Source organism: Oryzias latipes, chromosome 6, assembly GCF_053564925.1.
Source record: "Oryzias latipes strain Hd-rR chromosome 6, Olatipes_Hd-rR_3.1".
NCBI classification, from domain to species: Eukaryota; Metazoa; Chordata; class Actinopteri; order Beloniformes; family Adrianichthyidae; genus Oryzias; species Oryzias latipes.
The window spans coordinates 25052457-25077146 of NC_136242.1; the positions used below are offsets into that span (position 1 = coordinate 25052457).

A 24690-nucleotide genomic window follows, 5' to 3' on the forward strand; every position below is an offset into this window, starting at 1 on the left:
AATTCACTAATTCCGCTTAAATTTGTTCTCGGGGACGAACATGGCAACCTCAAAACTAAACAGGAAGTTTTCCCTGGCGGGAAAACCGAAAACGTTACCTAAGTCGCTTTTGAAACGGCGTCAGATACGTTTATTTACAGCGAATGTCTAATTTATGCTATTGTTAGACGCCTCAAAAGCAGCTAAATTCGTTGGAGTTGGCAACACACTGAACGGAGTTTCGACCTACCTACATTTTATTGGCTAGTTTAGTTAGTTTAGTTTTAACTATGAAAGAGGTGGATAAAATTGTGCTCCTGTCAGACAAGGACACTACAACCGAACTTCAGAAGTACCTGTCCTCTCTGACAAATGACCAAGTAAGTAATACTATTTGATGAACTTCTTTGGTTTGTTGTTAAAATAAAGTCACGTGTTTAAAGATCATTTTCTCCTTCATTTCCAGCTTATTACTGTTATAACCAATAGTGCCCTAAAGGGCAAAAACGTCCTTACCCTGATTAAAGGCATATTAAAAGGTTAGTATTAGTGTTATTGTTATTATCATCATACCATCACCATTACGATCATACTTATTCACATTGATAATTATAATTTGCTTCTTTAGGTTCTCCTCCCAATTGCAGTGAGGGGTCCAATCGCAGGCTTGCTGTGTATCAACACTGCATACCTTTGTGTGAGTCCGGAGACCTTCAGACTGAAGTGGCAGCTGATATTATTGGACTTCTCATGCTGGAGGTAAAACCATATACATAGAATAAAAACACGGATCATATTCTCTGTACTTTCCAATGCTCACATCTGTAACATCTCAGAGGGATTTGAGTTATTTTTCAATCATTTTTCCTCAGATTTAGGTAGAGTTTGCTTTGCTGATGCACCAAAATCCTTGTTTAATTCTTGGTTTGTCTCTGCGTTTCTTTTCATTTGCAGACTCACACGCTGTCCGGGCCGTCTCTTGCACAGCTGGCAAATCTATATGTTGATTCCATCAAAGTGGGTAAAATGGGAAGTGGAAAATCTCTGGAGCTTTTTCCAACTATTCTCACTGCCCTTGCCGCATGTGAGGCCTTGTCATACGGAAAAGGTAACGTGTCATTCCTGCAGCTACAGAATATGGATTCGATTGAAGTTAATAGAGATAAAACGTGGGCGTTTGCAACTTGAACATTTTGAAGGTTATGGTATTTATTTTAGGTGAACTCAGTGGTGAAGAATATAAAAAACAGCTGATTAACAGTTTGTGCTCAAGCAGGTGAGGAATTTTAATTTTGAAACAATTAAACATCAATGCTTTACCATTTATGTACTAATTTTACAGGCGGGGATTGTGATTCTAATAGTTTTGGTTTTCTTTCCTTTTTTTTTTTGGAGATGGGACCCGCAGTGTGTAATTCATCTGACAACTATGTTCAGGTAAACTCTTCCAGACAATTATTAAAAACACATTTTTCTTCTTCTCTGTGCTTCAGATTGATCAATGTGTGTCTCCGTTTAGAGATGTCCCCTTGTCCTCGGACGAACTAAAATTCCTGGTGGAGAAGACACTGAGGATGTTCACCAAACTGGATCTGCAGGAAATCCCACCGCTTGTTTACCAGCTGCTGCTTTTGTCTGCTAAAGTGAGCCACGGCCCTGCAGTCTTCACTCACTCTATGGTATAGATGGCTAAATGCATATTTTTCACAAATGTGTCAGGGCTCTAAGAAACAAGTCCTAGATGGAATCATTAGTTACTTCAAAGAGCAGGACGTACGGCAGGAAGAGGAGCAGAATTGTGGGGAGTAAGTGGTTGATGTTACTTAGCTAAGATATTTTATCTTTACTGTTTATTGTTGAATCTTAAAGTCCCTTCCCTTTTCAGAGACATGGATCTAGAAGTTCAGTCCATCCCTCAGGACCAGCTGAGGCATGTGGAGGGGACAGTCATTCTGCACATCGTCTTTGCCATTCGGCTGGACCACGAACTTGGCAGAGAATTTCTTAAAAGCTTCAAGGTTATTCAGATGATATTTGTTTCTTCTCAGATTTATTTAACCTGCGCCATCGATCTGAAATTGCCTTTGTGCTCTGCAGACTTCCTACGCAGACATGTGTCCTTTCAGTGTTGCCCTTTTGCTGTCAGTGGCTCGTATCCAGCGTTATGAAGAGCAGGTGGGAAAAGTTGCTTTTTTTTCTTGTAACAAATAATGAAAAAACTTTCTCTGATGCTTTGTTTTTCTTTTGGTGACTTCCTGTCTTGGTGCAGGTGTTTGACCTTTTGAAAGGTGCAGTGATCAAAAGCTACAAGGACGAGCATCTTCAGCAAGGGTCAAAGTTCCTACAGGACCTGCTGCCGAGGCACTGCAGTGTCGCTCACATGATTCTGGACACCGTCAAGAACAGGTTTGCTGCCCCAAAAAAGTGTTTGGTAGTTATTATTGTTTTGTGTGACAGCTGAATGTTTGCTCTGGTTTCTCCCTGCAAACGTGAAGTTGGCTTTAGAACTAATAAGGATAGAGAATTGTAACTGTTTGTATCAGTTGACAGATTTCTGATGACCTTAAATCTAAAGCAATTTTTTAGTGCAAACAAATGTTTTAATGCAACTTTTGATGCGGATTGATTTCTTGTTTTGCAGTGTTTTTGGGTGGGATCACGTCACCCAGGGTCTGGTTCAGCTGGGATTCTTCCTCATGGACACATTTGGACCCAAACCGGGACCATTTGGCAAAACCACAGAGGGACCTGTTGGTACAACCCGAACCCCCACTCAGCAGGCCTGTAAGCTGGGGGGTCAGGTCCTCTTATATGGCTTTAAGGTAACGCGCCTCTTCTTCCATCAGTTTTCGCAGAGCGTGACTTCATGTTTACGCGGTTCCTCCTCGCTGCATGTGTCCAGATACACGAGCCAATCAGAGGAGAGATCCTTGAGCAGGTGCTGAATCGTCTGGTCACAAAGACGGCTTCGCCTGTCAGTCATTATTTAGGTAACACAAGCTTTTACACTGGACTTTCAGTTTATTATTATTTTTTTGCGAAACCATCCAGTGATGTTTCTGCTTTATCAGATCTTTTCTCAGACATCGTGGTCTCCGCTCCGATGATCCTCCTTGAGTCGTCGTCCAAGGTTATAGAGACGTTTGACCATCTGTCGTGTCTGCCTTTAGCCACGGTCCAGGGTCTTCTGAAGGCTGTTCAGGTATCAGACACCTGGATTCAGGAAAAGTTTAAAGGGAATACTTCTGTTGTTCACTGTTTTTATTCTGTTCAATCTGCAGCCCCTCCTCAAAGTCAGCATCTCTTTAAAAGATGCTTTAATTCTGGTTCTTCGGAAGGCCATGTTTTCCAGGTCTGTCCCTCTGTGCCTTTCTTCAGAAGAAAGATGAGTTTTGGGTCAAAACAAATACAAATCTTACATATTTGCTTTACTTCTCCTTTTTTTATGAAAAAACTAGCCAGCTGGATGGAAGAAAGTCTGCAGTGGCTGGTTTCCTGTTGCTGCTGAAGAATTTCAAAGTTCTGGGCAGCTTGGCTTCAAGTCAGTGCAGCCAGGCAGTCTCCTCCAGCCAGGTCCTTTTTGGAGAACATTAATAACTTAAAGATGATTCATTAAACCTCATCTGTTCAACTTTGTTTAACCGTGTTTCCCGTGTAGGTCCAAGTGGATGTTCATTCTCGCTACAACTCTGCTGCCAACGAGGCGTTCTGCCTGGAGATCCTCAGCAGCTTACGCCGCTGCCTGGGCCAACAAGCAGATGTTCGCCTGATGCTTTACGAGGTCAGAGGTCATTCTTTGTTCTCTGATTGCAGACATGTGTATCTCCACACTAAAAAGGCATAAGCATTGCTTTTTGCATGACAGGTCCCACTGATTTTTGTTGAAAGTTCCGGTCAAAGCGGTTTAGTGACAAATTTTATCACAAGGATCCATCCGTCCTTCTGCAGAACCAGTTCAAGCACTTTCAGGGTCACGGGGTTGCTGGAAAGCCTAAAAATCTTTTTTTTTTTTTTTCATTTCCTCTCAAATCTTTTTCAACTTTTTTTTTTTTTTTACATTTATTTAAAAAGATTTAAGTTATTTCTTTCTTTCAGGGATTCTATGATGTTCTTCGCCGCAATTCTCAACTAGCGAGCTCCATCATGCAGACCCTCCTCTCACACGTATGCATGTGTACACCCTCCATGTTCTAAGCAAACTGTTTAGATCAGAATGTATTTGACGTTTTTTTAAAAATATATTTCTAGCTGACGCGGTATTACGAGCCAGAACAAGACCTGCTGCCTCCGGTCAAACTGGAGCCTTGCATCACTGCTCACGGAGACCAAGTCTACCTTCAGGAGCCCCTGGTGCTTCCTTTGCTCCCATGAATACAGGTGCACCTGTTGGTGTGTGCTTTAAGCTAAACCTGTAGTGTTTTTAGGCTCATCTGGTGAGCTGCACGGTGCAGTGCCTGCTGTGGCTGCAGAACACGCAACAGTCGGCCAATCACAGCGCTGACGACAGCGACGACGATGAGGAAGAGGGAGAGGGGTATCAGTCTCACCTGCAGACGATGCTGGAGAGCGTGACCCGGCGCATGGTCAAGAGTGAACTGGAGGACTTTGAGCTGGTATGGAGTTCAGATCAGAAACTGCTCTCTTGAGTGGGTCCTCCTCCATCTTTCTATTCTTGTTAGTTCCTAAAGTCCCAGTCCAATCATCTTTGGATCTATTGTAGAAGCGTTTTTATGATGATTATGTCGTTTTTAGTCCCAAAAAAAAAACACTGTCGTTTTCTAGGACATAGTTTCTGCCGAGGAGTTCTTTAGAAATTTGCCTGTGAGCGGGATTGTTGGCGTGGAGTAAACCCGCCTGTATATTCCGATATCCCGCTAGCTTACAGCCCCTCACAACCTTAACCTAGCATTATTTCTTTTGCTCCTGATTCACAACAATTTGAATCAAGAAATATTCAAAAATGCAATTTTAAGCTTAATTTTCTGTCCTCCATCCTGAGAAAAATGTTACACGAACATGTTAAAAACACAATTTTCATCTGTAAACCGTGTGTCTGTAGAGTGGAATCTTCCTCTGTAAGGGCATGTTTTTATGATCAGGACAAGTCTGCTGAGTTTTCAATGGGATCCAGTGTTGGAGTGAAGAATAACATCTACGCCGTGCTGGTGATGGGAGTCTACGAGGTTCTGATCGAGTACAACTTCATCAAAGCCAAATACAAGTAAGACGGTCTGTGTGTATCAACCTTTGTTATGGTTTAGCATACATGTTTGGCACAGAGGTAGAGCGGTCTACCTGTGATCAAGGGATATGTATGCCCATGTTTCAGTTAGCACCTCGCATCGACCTTCAGCATCTAAATGTGTGCTGCTAAAGAACGTGTACATTTTTAGATGTCACCTCTGTCTTGCAGTAAGAGCCACTTCGAGGAGCTTATTGGTCTGTTCAACTGCTACAACAAGCTGTCAGAGATCCTGAAAGAGAAATCGGGGAAAGTCAGAGCTCCGTCACACAAGACGCCCCGCAGTCTGCTCTCCATGGGTTTCGCATCAACTCTCATCACTGTTCTGTTCAAGTAAAGCTCTCTAGAGTATTTGTAGTTTGCATTTAGTTCTACATATTTAAATGAACATTTTTAAGTAAAATATTCTTCCTTGATGACTTTTAACTAAATAAATTGCTTTTCTTTTCTCCCCATTAAAGAGACAACAGCCAAAGCAGGGAGGAAGCCCTCTCTGTGCTTCGCTCCAATGCAGAATTTGTACGTTATGCGTTAAGCGTAGTTGTGCAGAAGATCCAGCAACTGGAGGAAAGTGGACAAACGGATGGTCCGGATGGACAGAGTGCAGAAAAGACATTCCGTTTTCTTTGTGACATGACAAGGTTGAAGTCTCCTTCGGTCCCCCTCATGGGTTTTCTTCTCTGTGACTGAGTGAGCAGCAGGAGGTGACTGTTGTCTAAATGTCGTCCCAGCGTGCTGATGTGGCGGTACACAAACATTCCCAGTGCGGTGGAGGAGGCAGGGAGGAAAGACAAGCGCTGCAGCCTGTCCCAGCTTTGTTTGGAGGGTCTGCTCAGGATTTTCACCACCTGCCAGCTGCGCTACCCAGACAAGATGGCCCAGCTCCTCTCCACCATGGGTTGGACTCTGAAAGCTGGACCATCTAAAAACGGAAGAAGTACCAAAAAATTCAATGTAGATTTTTTTTTTTTTTTTTTTTTGCAGACGTTGCAGAGGATGAAGCAGAGCAAGAGGACGCTACAGAGATGAATTACTTTTACATCCGACAGTTTCAGGTACAGACAGGGATGTTCTTTTTCTCCTTTAATATTAAACGTTCGTGACTGGAAACTTTTTGGACTAAAATACCATCTTTGACTTGCCAACAGAGGGCGCTGTTCACTAAGTTAAGTGGAGGTGAGGAGGATTTCAACAGTAGAGAGGCTCAGCTGCTGGTCAGCATTTTGAGCGTGCTCTCACGGCAGCTGAATCCCTCCTCCAAACAGGTGAAATTCACTGATATTCATTATTCATTACAATGAAGGATGTCTCCCCCAACTTCTCTGTATTTCATTTTAAACAGTTTGTACAGATGATCACATGGACAGTGAAAATCTGCAAGGAGACAAGTTTTGGTGAGGCACATTTTTCTGTAACTTTATGCTGCTGCTGAAGTATCTTTGAATTTGTCTTGAGCGATCGTTTGTGATGGTTAATGTGTGTTTTTATTTGTATTTTTTAGAGGATTCTGCATTCTCTAAGGGGATGCTCTCTCTCCTGTTTAACCTCCATGTTCTCTACAAGTCTCCTGTCGGCCTGCTGCTTGAACTCTGCCAAGACATTCACAGCCAGCTGGGAGATATTGATGAGGTACATTAGTCAGCAATTCTTATTTTTACTTAAAGATCAGTTAAATGAAGTGTGCGTAAGATTTACGTAATTAAAAACATGAACTGCTCTTTAGGCCTAAAATAATCATTTCTGATGGATGAGCTAAACTTAAAAAAAAATAAGGAAAAATGTAAATTTTAACATCTCAAGTGACTTGTAGTTTGTAGGGCCTTATAGGCCTTATTTATACTATCTCTAAAAAACACTAAAATGTTACCACCATGGCCAATATTCAGTTCAGAAAGGTCCAATTGATGTATATATAGATTTTTTTATATTTTACATTTAAAATGTATTTTTATTTTCAAACCTGACTTCAAGATATTCTTTTAAAAACCTGGAGAGCCTCACAACTTTTGTCGTGCGTACAGTGACATAAAAGGAAATTCTAATTCTGTTTTTAGGGAACATTTTCAAACAAAGCTTTGTTTTAAATATTTCTGCCTTTAATTTCATTCAAGATCTATTACCAAAATGTATATAGTAAAAGTGGGGGGGGAGTAAATCCTACTTATTACATTTAAACTCAGAAAACACCCAAAATGTCTGTTTATCTTTGAATTAGAAAAGTATCTAAAGAAAAGAAAGCTTGAGATGATATTGTTTAACAAAAAATGAATCTTATGTGGTGTTGCTATAAAAAGATAAAACATTATCTTTAATGTTATTTTGCGACAGTCTTTTCATTAGTTAACGTTTATACCTGAGTCTGAGTCAGTTTTTTTTCATATCAGGATGTGGAAGTGGAAAAGCAGAATATCTTCGCCATTATTAACATGAAAACGGCTTCAAATGCAGCTGTAAGTATTACAAATGTTCCACTTTTTTTCAAGACAAAGCCAAATACACTATCTGTCCTCTGATTTGCTGCAACCAAAACCTTTTGACTAACGCATTTACAATCTTCTTCTGTCTTGTTCCAGGTGTTTGTGCTTTCCCAAGTAGAGAAAATTCTGGATGAAGTGGAGTGGCTTATTGCCCAAAAGAAAAGTCAGGCGGCCTCTGATAAACTCAACTGCGGTAAGACAGAAACCTCTTATATGGAACTAGAGCGGAGGAGGAGGAGTAGTGCTACCAGTTGAGCCAAACCCTCGGGGTTGTCACGTAGGTGAGGACACTCAGTCTGCAGGCCAGCAGGATCCGGTGGAGAAGGCAGTGACGCTGCAGCTGGGAACGCTTGTGACGGCGTTAAACGAACTGGTCCAGACGTCTCTCCAGCCGGGAAACTGCACCATCACTCTGCTGAGAGTGCTGAGTCGCACCTACAGCATCCTCGCAACTCTAGTCAAATACGTGAGTCGCCGCCTGAACAAAAATCCCTCTGAGAATGTTTGACACCCTCCAATATTAAGGCATTTGTTTATCTCACTTTATTAGTACATCCAGGTGTGTACGAGTCAGCACAGTGCACTTCCAGCTCGTTTTGAGAAACTGGTGAGTCCAGGTTGTTATTTCTCTTCCTGTTATCTCGTAATGTGGCTTTAATTATGGACCACAGCAGTCCTGGACGCCAAGGACCATTTATTACTATTTTTTTCTTCTTTTCTTCTTTCTTGCTGCACGTTGGAGCGAAAAAATGTTCTCCTGTCTTATACTCAAAAACTCACTTGTCCAAAATTGGTTTTACAATTATTATGGGATGGCCACATGACTTATGGCTTGGCGATGTGCAGCAAAGTGTGAAATTTTTTGCTCAAAATAGGAAAAGAAAACTTTAGTTTGTTCAATCTTTCATTGTGAATTTCATACACAGTCCGCCAGATTAAGTCTGAAATCCCAACAGACGTTTAGTTGAACTTTGACCTCAGGAAGAGTCAGCCATCTTGAATAAAAAAACAACAAAATCTAAAACTCCTGCTAGGGATTTTGAGCTATCACCCTATAACTCCTGGAGCATCATTTGGAAGCTACCTGGGAAAAAAAAAATTGTTTTTAAAATTTGTAGATTTTGAACGGCGTTAGCACAGCAAGCTCGCAAAAGTGGCATTTCCCTGTCCCTCACACAAATCTGACCAGAATGTGAAAATGTTATACAAGAATCGCTCAAACTGAACAAAATGATATCACCATATGAAGACATCAGTAGTGTGGGCGGGATTAAGAAAAAACTTCTGTTGCCAAAGGAAATCCAAAAATCCAATTCTTCTAAAATTCACACAGACCTGTTCGTCACCCCCAGGTGGACAAAAAACAAAATGGTTGCTATGGAAAAAACGTTTTCAGAAAAGCAGCCACTTTGGAAAAAAAAGTGCTGTTTTTTCCTGAGTTTGTGCAGCTGCCAGAGGCAGACACGGGGGAGTGAGGGGCATGTAGCAGACACTTCACCACTAAGGGGTCATAAGGGAGTGGCGGGGGCGGATAGCAACATTGCTCATGGCTTGAATTTAATGATTTGTTTGCAGGTCAAGTTGTCTGGCTCCCACCTAACACCACAGTGCTACGCCTTTATTACCTACGTACAGGTAGAGCCGGCATCCAGACTCTCAAACCGTATCTGTTAAGACCTTCTCCTTTCTAGTTTTGAAGAGCTTGTTCCTTGTTTTTTGGGGGGGGTAGAGTGGAGAAACCGCCGAAGGAGATGAGAAGAAGAAAAAGAGAAAGAATGACGTGAACACCGCTGCTTCTGTAAGGACTTTAAAAAGGTCAAAAACGGTTTAAAAAACTTTTATTTGGAATACACCGTAACCTTCCTTCCTTTCAGGCAAAGCTTTTGCGTGAGACAAAAGCCACCCCAAACTTGATCTTCAGTATTGAACAGTATGAGAAATATCTTATTACACTCTCAAAGAAGTCAAAGGTACACCTCAACTGCTACATCACATGAGACAATCTTTATGCAAAATATGCCGTCACCTGTTCCATGACTCTGTACAAATGTTCATCCAGGTGAATTTGATGCAATACATGAAGCTCAGCACTTCAAGAGATTTCCGCATCAATGCTACGACTCTGGAGGCAGCTCTGCAGGAGCAGGACCACAGCCAGGAGGTCAGAGCCTAAAAGATGTTTCTCACACAGTTGCTTTGCTCTTTTTAACCTAAAAATAATATCAGAACTTTGCCCAGAAATCAGATGAGCTTACAAAAATAAATAAATAACATGGCTCCTCATGTGTGATGCATTAAATGTCTTTTCTTTCTTGTGCTCCTCATGTCCCATTTCTTCTCATCCTTCAGACGACAGAGACACAAAACGGAGAGGGAACCCAGGAACCCAAAAAGAAGAAAAGAAAAGTCTGAGCTGACTCAAGGATTGAACGGGGTTATTGCAGTTCTGTGTTCTGTTTGTTTAGATGCTCCTATCTTCCTTTGTGCAGAGAGCCGTCAGTAATGTTGATGATCTGGTAGATGTCCAGCGCCTCACCTGTTGAAAGGTGCACACATTTTTCATCTCATGCAACACAATTAGAATGACATCTTTGTTCTGAAGGAGGATTCTGTTATTTCCTGTCCACATTTTAACAGGGTGTCATGAAAAAGCTTTTCATCCTAAAATGTAAAAATATGCTTTTAATTGTTTGTTTTATCATTATATAACTCTTGTGTTTTCGATTATTTCCTGTTTTGCTCACAGACATAAATGTCTTCCGTTTAGCAGCCTGACTGCAGGTCATTTCCGCCCACATGTGACCAATGAGATGAAAAGCAAAACTGTCAGGGTTAGTTTAAATATTCATGACTACAAAACTTTAACATTTTTGTGCACTTTCTGTATCAAACATTTTTATTTTCTTCTGTATTTCTCACTTAATTAAACATTTCTTCAAACCAAACGGGATTGTTTGTTCTTTTGCTTCATAGTGGCACTTCACATTTTAATATAGTTGCTATTTTTCTACTTTTTGGGAGACTGAAGTACAGGGAAGATGCATAACGTGATGAAGAGGATAGCAAAGAGGTTCAAACCAGCTCTGCTTTGAAAAAAAAGGACCCAGAACTCACCGGGCGGAAGGCCGTATCTCCGCTCCAGTCCTGTGGGGTTGGATGGAGTCACACAGTCCATGATGACCTCCTTCCTCAGGCACTGGTCGACGTCCACTGAGCTGAAAAAAGCCACAGACTGGGGCAGGTCCTGCAGGCCTAAAGCATGTGCGAACACGCTCCTGCAGGAGAAAAACAAGCAAATACACGTCAGTCTCACTTAGATTTAAGGGACCATGCATGACGCTCAAATCCAACCTGGTGAGCAGGTTTGTGATTTGAAGAGCCAGCGCTGCCCGGTAACGGTCCTCGCTCCGGACCAGGTAGCGCACCTCATCGTGGATGCTGATGCAGAAACGGCCATCGATGTTGTGCTCTTCAAAGAGCCACTTCATGGCCACCAACATCAGATGCAGGTAATCCACTGCAGAGCTTTGAACCACCCAGTTAACTCTGCTGGTGATGAACTGAACAAACACGAAGGTCACTTGAATTAACTGCAAAGCTGTAATTACATAAACTATATCATCCACATCCTAAATGATCAGTAACTGTTTAAGGACACTCAGTCCTTAAACAGTTATGCTGCTGAATAGCGATTAACGATTCGATTCAAATTATTACTAGTTACTGAAACGATTTATAGTCGTTGGTTCATTTTAAACCTTCCGATTCACTGACCTAAAATTGATCCATTAGATCTTTAGCCGAAAATTCAACCAGTGTGACTCAGAGACAAACACCTGGGCACTGAACAGTGCAGGTCAATTTGAATAAAAACTTGCCTCTGATCGGATCAATCTAGTTGGATCATAGGAATCTAAGTCAAATCGTGGGTTAATCAATCAATCGCTACAGCTCTACTGCTGAAAATCTCTCACCTCGTTTCTAACAGCCTTAGGCTCCAGAGCTCTGCTGATCCTGCAGTGTAAGACGGGAGTGGCTGGCTGGGCTGACTGAGCGATGCTTTCCAGCTTGTTGAACATATCTGACTCTGTGCCTCCAGCCCAGACGCGTTTACCAACAATATCCCACTTCTTCCGCCGGGACCTTGTAGTGCCCAGAGAGGAAGTTAAAAAGGTAAATAACTCAAAAATTGTTTAAAAAAAAAAAAAAAAGGAGTTTGTTTTATTTTGTTTGCAAACTTACGAGTGTGAGGCCACTTTAGAAATCCTCCGCAACTCCTGCAGAGAGACGCTTCCATCCTCCTCCCTCTGCACATCAATTCCTAGTTCATTCACCAGCCATTCGCCCTCCTCTGACAGATGATATCTAAATAAAAAAGGGAAATACTGAAATGCAGACCAAGTGCTCCACTGATTACATGAATAAAACACATCTACTCGTTGAGCTGACCTTCGTATCCCCTTGGTTAAGGCGTACATCTGCCTGGCCTTACTGGCAGCTTCCATCTGATTGAGCCGATGGTTGAATTGCATCAGCAGCCTCTCAGCAAAGGGCTGTCCAGCACCGTAGATGCGTCCGTAGTTGAAGACCTTTGCATGCTCCCTGCTGATGCCCACGGCATCGGCAGTGCGACTGTGAAGGTCTGTGCCCTGACTCTTCTTCCCTTGAAGGGTCATCCAGCCAAACGCCGTACAACCTGAACCACAGACACCTCACATGTAGATGCTGGTCAATATTGATGATGCAACCAGTTGGAAGGGGTGGACATTACCGTGCATGCCAGCAAAATGAGCCTCTCCAAGCACTGCTGCAATCCACAGCTCCTGAGAGTCCACGTCTGCTCCTACCAGGTGATATCCAGGAGGCACCTGCACCATGGCCTTCAGCTCACTGCCAACTCGATCTCTCTGACCAAACATGACATGAAAATTACATTTCTCAACTTTATAAACTATTATAAGTCAAGCTGAACGAGATATGAAATCACACATTTACCCGAGCATTGCTAGCAGTCAGCCATGTTGGCTCCACGGCCCTCCGAGTTACAGTCCCCGCAGTGACAACCTGAGGTAATATAGCACCATACTGGCCCTCTTCATCAAAATCTTTGTGTCTGTGGGAGACAAAGTCTTGATTACACATGCAAAAAGAACTTAATTAAGAGTTACATTTCCATTAATAATCAGTGCTTCAAACCTGCTGACGTTACGAGGAAGCTCTCCCTTCCTCAACCACACCACCATCTGGGAGCTGAAGCAAAAGGAGGAATGTACTTTCAGCTTCATCAAAGACGAGGAAGGTTACAGTGGAGGTAACTGACCTTATGCGTTTGTGTGCGTTCCTCCAGAAGGACATCATTTTGTTAATTTCCAGGGCTAGGGTTGCGTTGGTGCCGCCTCTTCCTGCTCTAAGAGTGCCATCTTCCATCTTCACCAAAAAGTCCTTTGAAAAGGGACTGCCGACATTGTTGTGGTTACCATCCTGTGAGCAGAAGTAGGAAGTCAAGAAAAAGAAATACTCCAGAGGCTCCCAGGGGTAAAACGAAACCTTCTCTCCACCTTATGGGGCAATTTGAAGAACCAGCAACCTGGAATGTTTATATCATTGTAGGGACCATTTCCATGGTGATAATGGCAGTGACTTTCCTCTGGAAACAACAGTGGATCTGGAGACTTTTAAGGACGTGTAAAAAGAAAAAAAAAGCATAAACTTTTTGAAAACCTAACCACAAACAGTTTCAATATAATTCCAAAGATGCTCACCTTCCTCCTCTTCGTGTCACTTTGAACTGTTCCAATGCCGTTTTCATCTGACAGGTTCTCCAAAGAACTCATTTCCTCCACCTTTCATAGATGACAAACAGTGTGTAAGATCTTGGAAATGCGGCTGAGTATCACCACCGGAATACTGAATGAATTTGATTTCAGATTAAAACTTCACAACTCAATTCAACAAAATTAAATAGTAATTTTTCTTTTTTTAGTTTGCATTTCAAAGTCATTTTGTTTGCTTATGAAAACAGTTTCACGACAAGGGAATTACAGTTAAAAAAAAGAACTAAAAAAACTAATCAAAAGGTGGACATTTCCCCATTAAATGTCATTCTTCTGACAAAAACTAAAACTCCTTTAAAAGAAAACAAAAACATTGATTTTACAAAATGATATGTTCTGAGTGGAAAATGGATTTACTTCAATGACTCAAAATTTTAAACCCAGCCGTACTAAGGAGCTTAACGTTTCACCACGGGGTGACACAAATCAGACTCCAAACCACAAATATGTGTTTTTTTTTGTTTAAGATATGAATAAAATCCACATATCTCTAAAGGATCTATCCTTTTTATAGAACTGAAAGCCTCAAGGACCTGGAAATTGTTCGAATTTTAATATTTAGTTTTCATCTAATCAACTCCATAAAGAAAATGCTTTAAACACACCAATATTTTAGGGTTTGAGCACCTTTTCCCACACTGAACTGTCAGTCCATATAAGATCATCAGAGTCACCAGAATCCAAAGACTTAGGCTGCACCTTCCTGTTCTGCTCACAATACTCTTTGTAAATCCTCTCGATGGATCTGTAAAGATAGCATGGCTTAAATATCTGTTAAGTTCTATTTTCACCAAAGTGTAATGCTACAGCAAAGTACCTGTGTGGGCATACAGGGTCAGTGTTTTCTCCTGCGGGACTTAAATTATCCTTCCGCCCAGGAACCAAATAGCCCCACCCATGCTTCTCTGTGTAATGGAGGGGAAAGCCGTCCCACATCAGACCCATGAGTTTGGGTGTCAGTCTCATCTGCAGACTGATGAGGCTGGCTCCTGGTGACCAGCCGTCCTCCTGCGACATTTTCTCACAAAGCTTACGATACCACCTGCAACGGAAGGAATCAGGGCAAAGATGATGCAATCGCATTTTGATATAAAAACACAGGAAGTCTTTGACATGAAGTGGATCTTCTTGGTGGAGATTTACCCCGGATGTCCGGGCAAATGCTGTCTTCTTTTAGGAAGTCGATTTACTGTTTCTTTTAGTTTTTCAACAGCGAGCCTGCTGGGGCAGAGCCCCTCCGTTTCCTCCTCAGATGGTGGACCTGGATCTAAAAATGGCAATAACGCAAATGATTGATTAACATCCATTTGCATTGTTGTTCATCTGTTCCACATAAGTTCTCCACAGGCTTCTGGGCCTTTACCATCCTCCCAGTCTGGAAGAGGGGTGGACACTTGGGCTTCAGCTGTTTTTTTAGCTGGTTTCTTCTTACTAGTTGGCACTTTTTTCTGCTTAAATTCCTGCACATCCCACTCGAGATCCCAAAGCCAGGGGTCTTCTTTGTATCTAAAAAAACACACAAATCACAAGTGTAGACTAAAGCATCAAGCATGAAGATCTTGAACAAATCGTAGAACAAACCATAACAGTCAAGAACGAGGAAAATGTCCGCTGTCTGACCTGGCATCCTGCAAGAGTTGGCAAGCATCGTCTGCTAGAGTCATCAGTGACTTCTTCATCTCTCTCTGGAGATCATCGTAAACATCCTGACAGTCTTCCAGGTATCGATGCCAGTTCTGATTGACAGGGAGGTAGCTCACGCCCATCTCGAGCATTCCGGCAAACGTCACCGGATGGGGGCACCTTTTACGAACAGAAGAACGGTTTCATATACAGCAAAAACATACTGACCGTGACCGTGGGATGGAATGTCCAAACCTCTCCATGAAGAGAGGCATCTGTTCTGTGAACACCTGGTGTGTGGCCTCCACATCCAGAGCGCAGTACTGCATCAGCTCCTGTAGGGGGAGGCAAAAGCAAACTCATCACTACATGGGGATTGGTGTTTTCTGCATTCTTGTTTTATGTACAGCACCTTGAGCTGTACGTATTGTTTTACGTGGCAACTGAGAGAGAAATGCTTTTCATGGGAGAGAACCCCTCTAACCTGAAAATTGTTCCGCACATCTGTCATGTTGCCTTTGATGAAGATCTCTCTGGCCTCTTTCTGCAGAGGTGGACCCCCCACATACAGATCATAGACATCAGCCAGATTGTTAATGCTGCTGATATTTACCCAGTCCCAAGAGCCAATCTATGCACAAAAAAGGCTTTTTAGTAAAATCAAAAAATAAAAAAGACAGATTTTATTTTTCTGAAACCTAAGAATCCAATGTCCAAGAGTGAAGTGTACAAACCACTGGTCCGTCTCTTTTCTGGCCCGTTTTCTTAATGTGTTCCTTGACCTCTTGTAGACCCCTTTTTTTCCCCAACTTGTTGGCCATCCACAGTGTGCGCTGGAACCCTGTCAGCCCTGAGATGGCCATGTGAAGGCTCATGGTGTCCAGGAAGCGCACAATTGAACCCTGGCCAGAGAATAGTCAACTGATTTATACAACAGAGACAAAAAACTGCTGAGTCCTGGACACAACATGAAACACTTTTCCCCTCTAATTATTAATTTGTGCTCATAAATCAGTATTTAGTGCACACAAATTAGCACTTTCGTAGCCACAATTTAGTATTTTTGTCACCACAAATGAGTATTTTATTAGTCTTCTGTGGGGACAAATTCATATTTTGTGTAAAAACTCATTAAATGCTAATTCGTGGCGACAAAATACTAATTTGTAGACACAAATTATTAATTTAGGAAACCATTTGGTTGTTTTCTTAATGTCATGTCCTGGGCTCCATAAAAAAACAGACAGGCTTTGAAGTAAAAAAAAAGAAAAAAACTGATAAAAGACTTTTATTAACTTTTAAAAGGTATTGCTCCTTGATGTGGGATCTATCAAAACTGACGTTATGGCCCACTATGAGCCTCTCCTTCCACTGACCGCCTGGAGGACGAGATGAGTTTAAAGGTGTTTCCAGAGGAATAAGCTCAGCCAGACTTAGCTGGTTTGACCAGGAGTATCGTTCCTCTAGTAAACGTTTACTGCACCAGGAATACCTAAGAAGACAGACAGCTGCAATCATGCTCCTTCCCAGAATTCCATTTGGTATTTTGAGTAACACATCTCTCCCACTTTACATGTTCTAATTTTGCCCCATTTCTCACCAGTTTGTGGGAGACAAAGCGACGGCCAGCGTAGGACACCGCCCCTCTGTCATGCACACCTCCACATCAAACACTAGAGCAGATTCATCTGGGAAATCAACTTTCTGAGTCCCCCCATTGGGGCCATAGCGAGTCCAGCCCACCTCCCAACTCCACTCCTGAGGCATGGATGGCAGCTCCGCCTGGAGCAGCTTGGTGACAGCTTCAAGGTAAGGAAGGCTCTGCTTCTCAGCCAAAATGCGGAAGTGCTCGTCGATGTTTTTGCCATACATTTGGGGGAGTTTAAGCTCAACGTCAGGCAACAGGGACGTTTCCTTCCCCCACAGCTGGTGCTTCTGCAAGTGCTTTATGCTGCGCTCAACAGCCTCCTCACTGTACTCTGGCACTACCCCACGGAAGATCTGCTCATGGAGATTTTTTGACAGCATCTGAATTTTGAGGGGGTTCAAACGGGTCTCAACAGAGTCCTCGCCCTGGATGGAGTGAGGTTTGGTGGAGAAGCAATATTGTGGATTCCTCCATCGAAGAGAGAACAGAGTCCTCTGCAGAGAGCAGCGTAATAATAAAGACTGCATCACCACATGAGGATTTCTCAACAGAGCTGGAAGATAAAGATAAAACAAGAAACACTTCTTACTTTTCTTTACAATCAATAACAACAAACAAGAGGTTTAAGTGAAAAAAAGAACTACAGAGCTATTTTCCTTTTCTGATCATCATGTGTCCTCTTGACAACTAACGTTTAGCACGTCTAACTAAAAGTTATGTTCTAATATAGGAAGGGTTGTAAAAATAAAAAAGATAAAAAGTTACCGTAGTTTTGCAGGTTTTTGTAGCTGCTGCACCACCAAACACGTGAATGTTTTGTGAACACTAAAACTTGCACATGCTAACTTTGAAAACAGAGTAAACGTTTATTTTCTGTGCCGTCTATCTTCTTTATCTTTAATTCCATTTCATTAGTTTTCAGCACGTGCATTTCGTGCTTCCATTAAAAAAATCTTTAAAAGGTAGATTCTGTCCAGTAACTAAACGCATTTGCATGCAGCTACATCAGGAAGTGAGTAGCCTTCACAGACACAGAGCCAAACAATACTGCAGCGACATCACGCGGTCTGGATGATCACAGCATCTGAGGACTGTATAATCAGGTATTTTGTGTTATCTTTTAAATGTTCCATCAAAAATCTTAAACATCGGATCGATTTCCCTACACAACAAACCCATGCGCTCCCTGTCAGTCCACAAAATATATAAGTAGTGAAATACCTAGTCGTAAGTACGGCAATGTGACATTGTCATCGGCCGCGTGGCCCGCGAAGGCCAGCCGTATATACCTGTAACACGGAACAGCCAATCAAATTGCAGCTGCTGCAGCATAGTCAGCCAATCAAACTGTGGCTTGTGTAGCGCTGTCCAAGCTGATGAAATCCTTTGGTCTCCAGTTCGAACCCCGGTTAGAGTGATGTCAGTCAGAAGTTGTGGTATAATAAATGTTTTTGTTAAACTGAATATGACATTTCATAATTATTGTTTTCTACTTCTGTCTTTCCTTGTGCCAAAAAACAGTCATGATCTGTTGCTCATTTCAATTTCAACCATGCTTTATTAAGATATTAACATGCAATAAATAAATAAACAGTATTTAACACAAAGTGTTCAACCACGTATTTACAATTAAAGGGCATTAGGAATTAAATATGCAAAAATTAATACAAGTAATTTAAAGATGTATAATGAATTGAGGTAGAAGTAAATATTGTTGCTTTTTCTATCAAAACTTAACAGTTCAAGAACAAAACTGTAAGAAAATTGTCTTCACATAATAGATTTCACAAACTAAATTACAAATATCTTCACATTGAAGGATAACATCAGGAGTCTCATCATAATCAGTGTGTGACCATGAATGCAGTCTTTAACTCGGTCAAAATATGGCGTGGCAGCAAAATCTGCAAATGGCATCCTGGGGTTGGTAAGGCCTTCTGCTGCATAGATCTGGTGTACTTTTTGAGAGATGTAGAAGTATTTCACATCCCCAGACTGATAAAAGAAATGAACAGAAGATCCATCCTCAAGGTAACAAGGCTGCCCACAAGCAACACAGTTGTGTGTCATCTTTTTCCCTGGTTTCTGCTCTTGTTGCTGCTAAACTACAATCTCCTTCACCGTTTTTTCAACGTCAGTCTTAGTTATAGGAGCTTCTTCTGGTTTAAGCATGAGGGAGAGTCACAACTGGCACAGTAACAGTTTCACTTCCTTGAGTGAGTTCATACCACAGCTGCTGGGTCTTCATAGGTTTTACGGTAAATGATGTTCTGAGGTGGGATTCGCCACAAGGAGATCATATTCATTGCAGGTCTCACAGGTGGACACCCAGGCCACAGTCCTAAGGCTTCCATCTCTGTTTTTATCCAGACCTTCTGCTGGGGAGAGCAGTTCCAGCTGCTGACATCTTGGTCATAGCATGGAAGTGGTGAAGCAGCAGGCGTTGGCTGAAAGTGAGCAGGAGGAGGAGCTGCAGAAAGAGCTGAGGGTCTTCCAACAACTGCTGCAAAAATAACACGAGTTGTTGTTAAATAAAATATTTTCATTAAGTCCAAATGAATACAGTACTTTGAATTTTAGTCAAACTTAATGCACTGACTGTAGGTTTTATCCTGGACACTTTGAGGCAGTTCCAAAGCGAGGAACTCTGGTGGTACTGGCAGAGGAGTCTTCACTGGAGCAAAAGAAACTGATAAAAAAAGACAGTCAGAAACAGACAGGACGCTGCAGCAGAGGAAAGCTGACAAATGATCCTCAACACTCACCTGCATGTGTAGCAGCAGCACAGCTGGACCTCTCAGGCTGGTCTGGATTCAGATAAACACAAATATCCATCACTATTTACAGTTCTTTGTTAGTAATTGTGCAAAACACTCAAAACCATCTAAGAAAACTTGCTTAATAGAACAGGTGTGGTATGAAAATCAATAAATGAATAATTATTTTCCTGTTTTTATATTTTGATTGACCAGGAAAGGGACCATTATGATGTAATAATCCATGTGTAACCACTTTACTCTGACGTGTTAAGGCATGTACTTTTGTTGTAATTCTGCTTTTTAAGACTGGCTTCTTTCAATCATTTTCATACCAAACCCATGCAAATAAAATATTTCTGAATTTACCCTCAATGACGAACAATGAATACTTTCAGCATCACAAAAGCAATCACACAAAACACCTGCATTAGAACAGGCCTGAACGTGGCCAACCAGCAAACAGCAGATAGGAAAAGGTGATCCTGGTTTATGACAGAACCATCAGGTAGCAGCGGCAGCGGCGGCAGCTAGACCTGTACTCAGTGAACCTGAAAGAAAATAAAGCAAACATATGAATATTCTTCTATTTGAACAGACACATTTAAAAGTGCTGAGTGTAAAGAAAGGACTGATCTAAGACTAACATGTAGTCTAATATCAGTTTTTTCAACAACTAGTACTACTATTCTGCATACAGAAACATAATCAACACATGATGCATGTTGGTGCTGCTTACTTGGTTGGGTTGGGATTGTTGGTAAATACGTTGGGCCTGTCATCTTCTTCACTACATGTCCCTGCTCTTTAGTAAAAAAAAATAAGAAAAAAGGTTTGAATTAGATGTAGTAATTAACACTCAGTGTGTACTTGTGTGTGATTTAGTTTTACCTTGGAAAGGGAGGAGTTTGGATAGAGAGACAGAGAGCATCATTATCTCCAACTCTTCATCATCTTCCATTTCTAAGAAAGACACTGAAAAGATGGGAAACATCATTTTTACCATCTTTAATAACGTTTTCATGAACGTCAGCATGAACGTCTAGTCTGCCACAGACCTGGAGGACTAGAAGAAAAGAGGAGCTGAAAAACTCTGAGTCTGAGCCTCTTTCCTCTTCAGGTACTGCTCGAGCAGGAACATATTGCTGCCTGAAACACACTGTTTCATGAGGATAAATGATGCATATCCATGTTCTCTTTTCTCTCAGACATCCCTCCAGGTTTTCTTAGAATGCACACCAAATCCAACCAGCTGGTTGTCCTCACTACTTGTAGGTGGCTCCGCTGATCTTTCAGCTAAATAGTTCCTCAAATCTTTGACTTTGCATATTCCTGCCATACAATATATCTGCATGTATATAATCCATTAAATGCATCATAAAATACTGTAACCCCTGTGATGCATATTAAAAATAGCATAGAAAATGTAATGTAACCCCTGTTCACCTCCACATTACCTTTGGTAAAATGAAAAAGGTTTTGAAAACACACACACAGACACTTAACTGCTCAAAGTTTCTAGTTAGACATTCTTCTTATCCAGCTGTTATCCTCACCGCTGGAGTTTCATGTTCGAAAAATGACGGAAAGAGAAATGTCTTCAAATTAGAAACTTTGTCCTGTATTTTTTTTTTTTACTTACATCAGACTTTAACTTGACTTTAACTTGTTGTGCTCTTGTGTTTTAACAGCGATCGGATCAAATCTGGCCGCAGGATTGTTGTTGTTTTCTCTTCCTGTCTGCTCTTCCTGTAAAATCCTTACTACTAAGGCGATGTGGAAACAGCGCCCCCAAAATCCCGCTAGTGGTGGAAAAGTATATTACATCCGTAGTGTTAAGAACTACCATAGAGAATGAATGAGAAAAGTTAAGAGAGTTAAGCTTAACCATTTTCCGTGGATAAGGCGTCTGACTTCGGATCAGAAGATTGCAGGTTCGAGTCCTGCCGCGGTCGAATTTTTTGCAAGCTTGCGCGTTTTACTTTTTGCGTGTTAATGAAGATGAAACAGTCGCTGTCGATTACACTCAAGACGCTGCGCATGCTTTTGGGCCCGAGATAAAACTGTCCTAACCCTAACTTTTGCTGGTAATTCCTTCATCATTCGCTTGGCTGCAGTGTGTTTACAGTTGTATTTTATCGAACAGTGGATGGCGGACGACACAGTTGAAGTTGAATTGAATTTGGATACCGATGATGAGGAGCAGGAAATCGCTCGGAGAGGAGCCGTCTTCAGGTGTTTGCCGGACAGCTTACAAAGCGACATAAAAATGATCACCAAAACCTCTGTCATTTCAAGCTACTTTATTTTTAATGCCCCAGATTTTTCAAACATTGAATCTGATTAATTTCTTATGTTGAAATTAATGTTCCATTTGAATTGCAAACTGCATGCAGGTGTGCAGAATGATTGTAATCTAAACACACCCAGCATGACTCCTTTTTTCCTGTGATGTCAAGTCAAAACTAAAATATTGGCTTGTATTTCTTTGTTTTTTGGTTATAGTTCTTTAAAAATAATCTTTTTTGCATGAAAGAAAATTACATGTAAAAGTTAAAATGTTTGTAGGGACAGCAGCAATACTGTTTTTAAAGGAAAAATTGTAAAAGTATGACCAAACTAGTCATTATGAGTTTTGTAGAAATTTCTGTGATGCTTTTGTTCTGAATAAAAAGAGTTTCAAAAGCCATTTTTTTTCATCAAAAATGTCCCTTTGTCTCAGTAAAATTCTTTCTGTTGATCCTTTTTGTGCTTTTAGTGGCAAACTTTGATTTTATGCTGAAACCAAATATATTGATGAGCCATTATTTCAACTCCTTTGTCTCCAGGCAGCCCCTGGCCTCATTTCTCCACTTGTTCTTTCGTCTGGTTGCCCTTGTCATGTATCTGCTGTGTGACTGGGATGGCAAGAACTTTGAATCCTGTTTTTTTACCATCATTGGTCTGTTGTCTTTAGACTTTTGGTACGTCAAGGTAAGAAATCATTTTAAAGGCACATTTTGTTTTACTTTTTCCACACACATTTTAGTTCCTTTTTTGTTTGATTTTGCTGATGTGGATTGTTCACAGTCCTGTCGTTTCAGAATGTAAGTGGCCGACTGCTGGTGGGGCTGCACTGGTGGAATCAGATAGACGAGGATGGGAATAGTTTTTGGGTATTTGAGGCCAAAAAAGTAAGTATCATTTTGAAAGAGTTCACGTTAATTTTGAAGGGTTTAACTTTAATGTTTGTGCATTTATTCAGAGATCCCCAAACACTGGGACACAAACAGAAGCAAGAATATTTTGGCTGGGCCTCATCATCTGTCCCCTGATCTGGACAATCTTCTTCTTCACCGCTCTCTTCTCGTTGAAGATTGAATGGCTGGTGAGGCTTGTGCCTGCTCTGCAGATGCATGCATCACATACAACCCAGTCTCATCCCAAAACGTGTAGTACGTTTGTCCACTGGGAAAAACGTAGTAGTCCTACAAATACTGTGGAATAAATCTGCTTGCAGTTACTCGTGATTCCATGCTTTTCCCTCCAAGTGGTCAACCTCCATTGTTATTTGCGCTGTAAAGCTGGAGAACAGAACGGTCAGCTTACATGTCAAAGCTCCAATACACAAGATCTCTTCCTTCAACGTGTGAGTTTCTGCCGTTCACCGTCATTTATCCTCGTTTTATGATGTTGAGAAATGATTTTTTTTTTACCAACCTTATTTAGCCGAACATCCTTTTTGGATTCCTGTGAAAACCTTCTGCTGCATTTGGACCAGCAGGTGGCCATTTGTAGGATTCAAAGCTGCCATGACTTCAGGATATTTGTTGTACTTTAACATCAATTGTCAAACAGCAATAAAGTCAATAAATCATAAGCACAAGAGAAGCTTTTGTGTGTTTTTTATTTTTTATTTATTCATCATATACTAAAATAATTTCAATCGTTTAAAGATTTTAAACATTAATTTTGTGCAGTGTTTGTCCTTCCTATTCTTTTTGTGTTTTTTTTCCGGTGTGTACTTTTTAATTGCTTGGCTTATCTCTTATTTGGTTTGGAAATTTTACATGTAAAACACTTGAAGTGAAGCTGAAGTGCAGTTTTGTTCTCACCTTCTTTGTCTCTTTTCAAACTGTTGTAAAGTCAAAACTGTTGAAATAGATCAAAAACTTCGAGAAATCTTTCAGGGGAAATATGTGAAAATTGAACAGTTATAAAATAAAATTAGACTAGAAGTAAGAGACGATTTTATATTTATTCATTTTGCCACTGAAGCTCCAGTTCACTCTGTGACAAACGTCTTATTCTTGATAACAGATGAGTATTATTATGCACCGGGCTAACTTTTCCGTTTCATTCATTATGATTTGGAGAATGTCAGACTTTTAGAGAGCGGGACATCTCAAAGATCCTTTATTTGGCGGGAAAGATCACCCCTCCTCTCCAAAAAAAGAAACAATCAGAGTTCAGATTAGTTTATTATGGCATGCAAAGGTTTTAAAATAATCAAAATGTCAAAATTTGTAGCAAAAAGGGTTTATTGATCACAACTTGACTCCATATATCTATCAAAACAATCTTTGTGATAAAAAAAGGCCAAATATGATAACTTGATTAACAAATATTTGATTTTCCCTGGCAAAGATTGCAAGAATTGTACGACTAACAAATAATGAGATAAGATTTGTTTTCACATTGATAATTTCTTAATTTTGTTTCTACCAATGGCGGGTGGCGTTTTTGTGGGAGATGAAACTACTATGTTTTTCGTTCCATACTTTCTGATATCTGAAAATCAATCTTTTTTTTAAGGAAATTGTAAATGAAGAATACATTTAATCTCATTTAGAGATAAGATAACATAGTTTGGGTTTTTGTATCTAAATTTCTAATTTAAAAAATTTTAGGTGATGAAAATTAGAAAATTAAAGACACACAATTTGTGCCGGAACAAAAAACGATTTTTTTGCAGGCATCTGTTTACTGTAAAATATAAAGTTATTCCACTCATAGCCGCGTCTACAATGAAAAATAGTTATTTAAAACATTGATAATGCAGTAATATGGGTTAGGAGTAAGACGTCTTGCTGCACAATCTTTGTAGATTCGGTGGACTCTGATTGGTCGAGAGGCCGCCCTGGTCCCCTTG

At 40.9% G+C, this 24690-nt stretch overlaps 3 protein-coding genes across 9 annotated transcripts; 2 read left to right on the forward strand and 1 right to left on the reverse strand.

Annotated features, from left to right (window-relative positions):
- Positions 1-36: 36 nt before the first annotated feature.
- Positions 37-10643, forward strand: fanci (FA complementation group I). The gene is made up of 37 exons (XM_023955932.2): positions 37-359; positions 446-518; positions 608-738; positions 934-1087; positions 1198-1255; positions 1375-1416; positions 1499-1622; positions 1699-1784; positions 1865-1997; positions 2077-2154; positions 2249-2385; positions 2621-2801; positions 2882-2969; positions 3051-3181; positions 3261-3331; positions 3438-3552; positions 3638-3760; positions 4075-4143; positions 4228-4329; positions 4404-4592; positions 5079-5200; positions 5393-5554; positions 5683-5862; positions 5953-6119; positions 6206-6276; positions 6370-6486; positions 6564-6615; positions 6723-6850; positions 7606-7671; positions 7795-7891; positions 7980-8164; positions 8249-8305; positions 9274-9333; positions 9428-9496; positions 9573-9668; positions 9758-9859; positions 10048-10643. The coding sequence occupies exons 1-37, from the start codon at positions 270-272 to the stop codon at positions 10108-10110; spliced, it is 3969 nt and encodes a 1322-aa protein (XP_023811700.1). The 5' UTR covers positions 37-269; the 3' UTR covers positions 10111-10643.
- polg (polymerase (DNA directed), gamma) lies at positions 9520-21888 on the reverse strand. Of its 4 annotated transcripts, none has more exons than XM_020704135.3 (23): positions 21750-21888; positions 16756-17356; positions 16452-16647; positions 15890-16057; positions 15640-15786; positions 15411-15490; positions 15153-15335; positions 14896-15038; positions 14676-14799; positions 14350-14574; positions 14160-14277; positions 13461-13541; positions 13257-13370; positions 13019-13179; positions 12895-12948; positions 12694-12811; positions 12470-12605; positions 12148-12394; positions 11941-12063; positions 11673-11841; positions 11050-11258; positions 10813-10973; positions 9520-10234 (listed from the first exon to the last, which is right to left on the reverse strand). In XM_020704135.3, exons 2-23 carry the CDS (start codon positions 17328-17330, stop codon positions 10170-10172), a joined length of 3597 nt encoding a protein of 1198 aa, XP_020559794.1. In that variant the 5' UTR covers positions 17331-17356; positions 21750-21888; the 3' UTR covers positions 9520-10169. The 4 variants fall into 4 exon arrangements, with proteins under 4 accessions (XP_020559794.1, XP_004070139.1, XP_078805017.1 ...); XM_004070091.5 differs by lacking the exon at positions 21750-21888 and adding an exon at positions 17569-17749; XM_078948891.1 differs by lacking the exon at positions 21750-21888 and adding an exon at positions 17569-17714 and having other exon boundaries at positions 16756-17297.
- LOC101167614 (Golgi apparatus membrane protein TVP23 homolog A) lies at positions 17777-23424 on the forward strand. 4 transcript variants are annotated; one of them, XM_078948894.1, is made up of 7 exons: positions 21475-21493; positions 21706-21794; positions 22388-22532; positions 22643-22732; positions 22804-22926; positions 23090-23187; positions 23268-23424. In XM_078948894.1, exons 2-7 carry the CDS (start codon positions 21709-21711, stop codon positions 23377-23379), a joined length of 654 nt encoding a protein of 217 aa, XP_078805020.1. In that variant the 5' UTR covers positions 21475-21493; positions 21706-21708; the 3' UTR covers positions 23380-23424. The 4 variants fall into 4 exon arrangements, with proteins under 4 accessions (XP_078805022.1, XP_078805020.1, XP_078805021.1 ...); XM_078948896.1 differs by lacking the exons at positions 21475-21493; positions 21706-21794 and adding an exon at positions 17777-17906; XM_078948895.1 differs by lacking the exon at positions 21475-21493 and having other exon boundaries at positions 21547-21794; positions 22804-22993.
- The last annotated feature ends 1266 nt before the right edge of the window (positions 23425-24690 follow it).